Here is a 7948-nt window from a genome sequence, read left to right on the forward strand (position 1 = left end):
ACCAGAGTCAAAATCTGTTTCTCTTGGACCATGCACAAAAGGAGGCTCATATCTGCTGGCCAAGTTGGATGGCGCTATCTCCAAATGACTTTGTGGGTTTCAAACCCACTAATGATAACATTTTTATTCTATGAAATCACGCCTTGACATTGACTCATGCATACTTTCCTGAGAGCTCCAAATGTTATTATTGGCAGGTTTTAAACCTGTATGGTCCAAGAGAAACAGATTTTGACTCTGGTGACAACTAAACTAAGACTGATGAAGATTAGATCAGTGTCTGAGAGACTGTCTACGATTAAATATTCAAGACATGTTCTTCATCAGGAAAAACACTATTTCTCTTTGTATACTAAGTAGTCATAGTTGTATTACAAATACTCCCCAAAGCACCTAGAGGTATATACCTGTGCAAGACAAGTGCCTATCTTTTTAAGACACCCAAAGTACTAGTAGGGCTCCTAGAGTAATATATATATATAATCATGATAGTCAATTCACCTTACATGACTATATTAATATCTTGATATATATGTTATATACACTTGCATGACTATATTAATATCTTGCTATGAAATTCTTATTGCTATTACCGCTCTTATTATTATAGAAGATTTCAATATTATAGATGCTATGAAAGCTATGAAAGCTACTAGTACTACTCAAGCAGCAGACACTTCCAGTGCATCATAATCTACATTGATCTTACCCTCCTGCCTGCCATTGCCACCATCACCTTCACCATCATCCTCTATATGAAGAAGATAGGTCATATTAGATTCTTCCCTGCAAATATTGAAGCATGAGAAACACTATCATAGTAAAAAAGAAAGACGCTCACAGCACATTCTGGTACATCTCTTCCCTCATTTTCATTGTCCACCTTGGAGCCTTCTCCTGAAGATTCTTGAGAAAGTGTAAATAAAATTGATACCTGGAGTATATGTTAGTCTAGAGGCATGTCTGTCAGAAATACAAAATTAAATACTTTGGTTTATAATACGCATCTCTGAAGTCTTTTTTGATGAACAATCCAGTCTCCCAGCAAGAGAGAGCGCACTCCATCTAAGATATACATAAGATAACACTTAATATTGAATATAATGAAATTCACTTACCACTGTTGCGATAAGGGCAAGGAGGGGTAGAGAAGAGTTCCTGAAGTGTTGGACGTAATGAACCCCATCAGGGTTATTGCCTATAAAGAATAGACGATACATGCACAGAAAAAAATGGTTGCCAAAAGGTTTGTTCCTGTTGAACATCTTATTCTAGAACAGATAATTAGATTCTAGATGATGTTTGCGCTCATAGAACATACCTTGATGTCCAAGTCACCAGAAATAAAAGGCAAAGAAATGTTTTCATCGTCTTCACCTCCCTTACGAACTTTCTTGAGATCCTTCAGCATCCACTCAACTGCCTCCACAATGTCATCTCTCTTCATCCCTGAAAGTCCCAACACATCACCTATAGTCTCTCTAGCCTTGTTGGCCACTGTTCCTCTCATAGATGAGACGCCCTTCCACATCTGATAATACAAGTTAGAATTAATTCAGCTGAGAATCATAAAGGTGGTACGTAGTCTATGAGCATCTCTTTGGTCTTCTGCACCTTTGACTCTGGCTCCATAAGTTGTTTCAATTCCTTGCGAGAGGCTACAGCTTCCTCTAAGCGCTTCCAGGAGAAAGAAGATTTGGCGGTGCTGTCAGGAAAAGCATTCTGAGTAGCAATATACATGCATAGATAATCATGTCCTGCTATAGCAAGATCTCTGACGCTCTTCTCCAGTATAGACAAAGTGACTTGCTCCTTTCTAGTGCCATTGGGAGATCTCTTGCACTTTCCAGTAGGTGGGCCCTCTTCACTGACCTCAATTATCTTAAAGTACAGCATTCATTAGTCAAATGATATATTGCAAGGCAACTTGACACTCATGCCATTATTATTGCCCTCCTCTCCATTCTCCCCTCTGCTTTCCTGATCATCCTCAGTATTTGAGACACCTGCTAATCACCTAGGCTTTCAAAAGATTCAGACGTAATAATAAAAGTAAGCACCTACATTCATTACTTTTGTTAAGACATTCACTCTCCCCCTCCTGGCTCTGGTCCTCTTCATCAGAGTCAACTCGTCTATGTGACAAGGATCTAGAGTTGATGACAGGAGGCAGGCTTCTTGCTAGAGCCTCCTCATCTTCATCTAGGACATCATCCTCAGTAGGTAGGTTCCTCCTGATGCGCTTTGGAGAGGAAGGTTGGGAAGACTCTTCCTCCTCTATCTCTTGGGACAATCTGTGAGCAGCTAGTTTTCTGGATTCTGGAGACAGTGAGTTTTGTATGCGATTTTTTTTAGGCTAGACTTACCTATTTTCCTTTGGGCTTCAGCAGCCTTGTTAGCTTCCATGCGTTCACCTTTACGCAGCCTTTCCAGTTTTGTTTTCATGGACTGTAGTTCAGCTGCTGACATAGTGACTTCATTTTGATTGACGCTCTCCTGTCTTCCAGTGTGAGCAGGCCTACCACCACGTCCTCCACGGCTTGAAGTACTCCTGTTGGAGCTATTCCTGTTTGTAGAAGAGGACTTAGTAGACCTGGAGGCTCTAGGGGGCATATCAGAGAACTATGAAGAGCAAAGAATTGAGGTTTTCAAAAAGCTAGGATAGATAGTACAGAGTGAACCAGTGTTACTCCCAGGCAATTTGCAAATGTCAGCAGATTTTGTTTCTCGGTATGTCCCAAAGAACAACAACCTACTAGGGTTATATTGCATGTTACGTCATGTTACATATTGCTTATGATCTGAGGCATATACATCGCCTCATAATCATCTGTCTTCATCCACATCTACATCATCCCTATGCAGCCTTCATATATGTAACACCTTCAATACCCCATCAGTCAAGCTATCCTTGGGCCTGAATTTTTCCAAGGTCTGCCCTCTTTTAATCTCCATGGCTCCGCTTCCACTGGAATTGTCCATACCACTCTTACCGTCATACATGAATGAATATTACTCTCAACTTCCAATGCTACTCCTCCCCATATCATGTAGCATATATTCTTTATCTTTTTACCTTGTGTAGTACTATTCATTGTGTAGTCTGAGTTTAGGAAATTTCACAGCGCAAAATCAAAATGTCATTGATAAACACGAGGTAAGATTAAACTACTACATTCTCAATGGAAATGATCATTGGGTGCCCAGTCATTGCGTGTGTCCTTCCAAACATCAAAGCTTTTATCCGTATGCAACACAAAGGAGGCACACTTACCCTCATATGGTAAGTTAAAGTGCGTTGTTTCACTAGAACGAAATATAGCAAAGTCACCACTGCGAAGTTCCAAAACCAAACACTGCTCAAACATTACCAAAGTCCCACCCTTGAAGTTGCCCAATGGAAGGACAAGACAAAAGTCCTTGTCAAACCTATCACGATGACCCAAGGTCGATACATTCAGGTTGACAACAAGAGAGAGAAATCGTGTCACAGGTGATACTTCACCACCTGGTAGGTCTTGAGCAAGTTCAACTAGGACCTCGTACTCTGTGGGCAAGCATTCCTTGATCTGCCTTGGCGTCAATACTGGTCACACCCTACAATAGCAAGCCACTCACCACGTCATCAATCCATTCAAAAAGCTCACCAAATGCCAGGAGAATGTTGTTGTAGAGTTGTTGGTGCTACAGAATATCCCTTGACTGGTAGGGTAAAGTTTGGGAATGGTTGGTCCGACTAACGTCCTCTCTGCTCATATAGTGAGGATGAATATCAGTGGGAGCTTGATCACCCTGCGTCATATTTAGTTTTTACCCCACAGGGAATCAATGTTGAAACCCACCTTTGTAGCATAGTGATCCCAAATAGAAAAGTGGAGGCAATGAAATGAACTTTCAAGAACCTTCTCTGCCACCTTCTCCAAGGTAACACTGTCATGATGCTCGATTTGCGTGTCCTGATCTTGGCAGTCATCTGCGTGAAAGTCATCCTTCAATTTTCACACGCACAAGACCTCATTTCCATCAAAGCATGCAAGGAATGAACTGAGGAGGTTACTGCGGATGGATTCGGGTAGTGTTGGACAGACGAAGGCCATCAGACTGTCATCTGCATTTCTCAGATCAAGTGCACTAGGGAGGCATTACTTTTATTTACACATGGCAATTACCTCGACTTGACTTACCCTTGGAACACATCCATAGGGATGCACAAATAAGTGTCGGTGTCCTCGCTGCTGCCATTAGCATATCTTTGGTCCAACTAAGTATGTACATGAGCATTGCAATTGCCAAGCGAATTCTAGCACACTCACCTTATTGTGCAAATCATCAAGATCTTGGATAACAACACCAGCCTCTGCCCTTACTCGCTCCTGTTTGGTCCAGAAGATGTTCTCATTTCGATCGGTCTCAGCAGGGAACTTGCAGTTGTCGGGATGTTCATGGTCAAAGGTAGTCCAGATGACACTAACCTTTGGTATCCCGCGAATGGCTTGATTCACAGTATGAATGGTGTAATATGAGTAACCGGGGTTGACCCTATGATCCATGCTGATGTGACCATCGCCTCCACTACTGCAGTAGTGCAGTCCATCCAGGAGTCGAAATGATGAGGAGGAAGAATATAATTGCTGACGGAAAAATAGTCAGGGCATGTGACAATTTAAAAGAAAAGATCACGAACTACGCACTTTTGCTTGAAAGCATCGAAAACTTTGTCGGTGACTGATAGGTTGGTACAATCTAGGGTTTCATTTAACCCAATGCTGGCCAGGAGAGAAGGACAGAACACTTTTTCGAGGGACAGAGGCAGATGAGATCTGATCCAAGCGATTGCAGGGATTATGCACTGAAGAATCAATGTGGGCGTTTCTGGGTGAGGACACGATTAGTTAATGAAACACAATGATCAGAGGGGGCTCACTGCACGTTTCCAGCTGTCTCAGCATCTTTCCAACTTCCCAGTGTTGCGATTTTCCACCGCATGTTGAGGCCCACGATCAGAACCAAGATGTAGATTGATCCACCAGCAGCAAGCGATATGAACTTGCATCCAATAGCGTTCCAACGATTGAAGGTAGTCTGGGCAGGGGCATTGGGCAACTGACCAACATGGTCGTTGTAAACCCAACGAATACTAGAGCGCTCCTTGTAGGTGTTGATCAAGCTAAAATATGAATAGTCAATGTGAGAAGGTAACACTAAGTAAAAGCTTACCTTTGACACTGTATCACTAGCTGCATATATGTGAGCATTGCAACAAAGCTGGACCCATTCTGCTGGTGGGAGATTGAATGACAGCGTGCTATCGTCTCTCCAATGGACCCCCCTCCTAAGTTGACATAGTGGGGGTGTTGGAGATAAGACACAATCTCCTTAACCCATGCGCAAAAATTGAGAGAAGGGGAGGCGGCATCTATGCAAGGAGTGGCAAGGGCTCCAATGAGGGCATCAGTGGTAATGTGGTTGGAACGAACTGCCTTAGCCTGTTCCTGCCAGCTCGCATGTACAACAAGGGGGCGCCCGCCACAAGGACAATTGGGACCAATGGGGGGGACATTGCCATCGTCAGGATGAGCATATGGATGTTGACGAACCTTCCTGGTACCTGGCCGGATTGCGCCACCTTCAAAATCAGACCCCTCATTTCCATCCTCTATACCTACATCTTCATCATCATATCCAACGTCGCCCTCAGAACTGACACTGTCTTGCAAGAATAAGTCGACTTCTTCAAAGTTGCTGATGGTTTGCTTGTCCATGGGAAGGGTTCCATCACCCACAAAAGGTAAGGGTGAAGGATTCATGCCAGAAACTGGTGTTGGAAAGGCAGATGTTGGAGGTGGTGATGTTGGGCTCAGAGGCGGTGATGTTGGAGGTGGTGAAAGGGAAACCCCAGTACGAATGGAAGAACTCGGGGTTGGAGGGGTGACAAGTTGATGAGGGCACAAATTGTATACTCTATGTAGCAATGATGACAAGATGTCACTATGGTGCCGCGCCTGAACTAAACCTAAAAGCACTTGCTCAATGAAAATAAGTTCTTCTGTAGTTAGCTGTAATTTAAAGATTTCTTGATTGCACATACTTGAAGACGGCATTGGGAAGTGTTGTCAGCAAAATCCAAGTTGGGCTCATTGTTGAATCACCTGTGATCGGACAATGAGCAACATTTTCCCACGGATGTAAACACAAATCATATTATCTTCCATCCATCAATAAGGCAGAATCATCAAGCGCGGAGGTTGAAGAACCCTTCACTGCAGTTGATCTATCATGATTAAAGATAGGTGAGTAGAACTTTGCAGTATTCTTCATCAGAGGACTCACCATATAACTTCGCATATCTTAGCTCCTTCCTCCTTTATGCACTTCAAATCCTCAAGTGATCATGGATGCTAGTAGAGTCCCAGGCCCTGTCAGAGTTGCAGGTGATAATGTGAGCGCTATGGTTTGTGGCTGATTAATCAGCACTTATCTTCTCTCTCAGAGTGCTGCAGCAACCTCTGCTTTGTCTTCCGGCAACTTCAACTTCAGGGAGAAAGACCTCACATTGCGGTGTTTGCCTACAAATGGCCTGTGCATTGTTAAGGTGAGTTCATCTCTGTATTGTCATCACAGTGAAGCTGAATTCCATAATATCAGATGCAAGGTCTGTCAGGCTTGTCTTGCCAAAATATCCAACAACATGCAACACATGCTACCATGGACGATATCCTTCGCAAAGGGATTGCGGTGCCAGATGACAACCAGAGGTATTCCATAGATGCTACCTCGGTGGTATGGGGAAACAAGGCGTGGGTTTCCAATGCTGGTTTGCATATCCCTGAGCAAATGAATATTGTAAGTACCTCTTAACTCACAGGAAGCGGCTATCACTCATGTTGTTGGTGAAGCTTCTCGCTGTTCTTCAAGCACTTGGTATCCTCGATATCCAACTGCAAATGCAGACAATGGTAACCCAGTGGAATGTGCCCCAGCAGGATGCCCAGGACGACAGGCAAGTGATAGCCACCATTGTGCATGCTATTGGAGAGATTCTAGACAGCCGCGTCACACCACACACAATCAAGATTCCCTCAAGACCTTTGCCCAACCTAGTCCCTGGCCCTGATTTCAATGCTTCCGCACCACCACCATTTCATGAAAGCGATGTCGCCTACTTGTACTGGACCATCTCTGTAGTTGTCTGGGCATACCTTCGCTCTGGTTTTGTTATGAGCCACTTCCCATCCTCATATGTTTCTGATCTTCCGGAACCGCGCAGAGTTATCTCCCTCGCCCATAACTATGTTGCCCGTCGTCGTAAGCCGGATATCGCTGTGGTTCATCACCACACAACTTCACGTGTCTCAGAGTGGCATTAAATTGCTAGCATAGGTAAGATTCCATGACTCATTCTACCATTATCTTATCACTGAATCGCCAATCACCATGTAGGTGAAGTGAAGTATGCTTCAACAAGCAAGCTCCGAGTCGCAGCACTACAATATGTCATTGACCAAAGCTGGTTTATGATGATGTCTTCTTACTCTCATCACTTCTGTCTTGGGTTCACCCAGTGTGGTCCCCTCCTCACACTCTGTCTCACCGATCGTGGTGGGAACTGCACAACAAAAGATGTCAATGCATCCAAGGCAGAAGACATACTGATTTTTATACAGGCGGTCGCTCATTTCACCCTTGCTCCTGACGATGAACTTGGGGATGATCAATTCTTCCCAACATTCTCCGGGTCGTTTGAGATGACTTTCCCTAGCATCATCAAGGGCAGTCCTATCAAATACTTGAACAAGTTGATAATCGAGAGCCGCCTCTTTCACTCCTTCTCTTTCACTGGCAAAGGAACCCAGGTCCTCCTTGCCAAGCCCGCCATTCTGTCCGCTGGGCAATACCCCCAACATGTTGTGGTGAAGGACTCCTGGCCCACACCCGCCGAAACGCACGA

The 7948-nt window shown here is 44.0% G+C and overlaps 2 protein-coding genes across 2 annotated transcripts; one reads left to right on the top strand and one right to left on the bottom strand.

Annotated features, from left to right (window-relative positions):
- Window positions 1–662: 662 nt before the first annotated feature.
- On the bottom strand, window positions 663–5807 carry F5147DRAFT_659777 (uncharacterized protein; the record flags this gene model as incomplete). The annotated part of the gene is made up of 21 exons (XM_041434623.1): window positions 663–786; window positions 842–934; window positions 989–1065; window positions 1119–1271; window positions 1322–1531; window positions 1582–1881; window positions 1933–2009; window positions 2065–2319; window positions 2367–2622; window positions 2994–3103; window positions 3275–3569; window positions 3619–3684; window positions 3742–3792; window positions 3843–3930; window positions 4009–4131; window positions 4185–4261; window positions 4314–4472; window positions 4529–4631; window positions 4692–4820; window positions 4925–5167; window positions 5218–5807. 21 exons carry the CDS (start codon window positions 5805–5807, stop codon window positions 663–665), a joined length of 3579 nt encoding a protein of 1192 aa, XP_041284544.1.
- Window positions 5808–6391: 584 nt separating this feature from the next.
- Window positions 6392–7910, top strand: F5147DRAFT_659778 (uncharacterized protein; the record flags this gene model as incomplete). The annotated part of the gene is made up of 5 exons (XM_041434624.1): window positions 6392–6439; window positions 6491–6592; window positions 6646–6843; window positions 6897–7305; window positions 7441–7910. Coding segments are annotated over 5 exons (1227 nt in total), but the record flags the coding sequence as incomplete, so codon positions are not given.
- Window positions 7911–7948: the final 38 nt, after the last annotated feature.

The sequence above is a fragment of the Suillus discolor genome, assembly GCF_016758755.1.
Source record: "Suillus discolor strain FC423 chromosome Unknown F5147scaffold_209, whole genome shotgun sequence".
Classification (NCBI taxonomy): domain Eukaryota; kingdom Fungi; phylum Basidiomycota; class Agaricomycetes; order Boletales; family Suillaceae; genus Suillus; species Suillus discolor.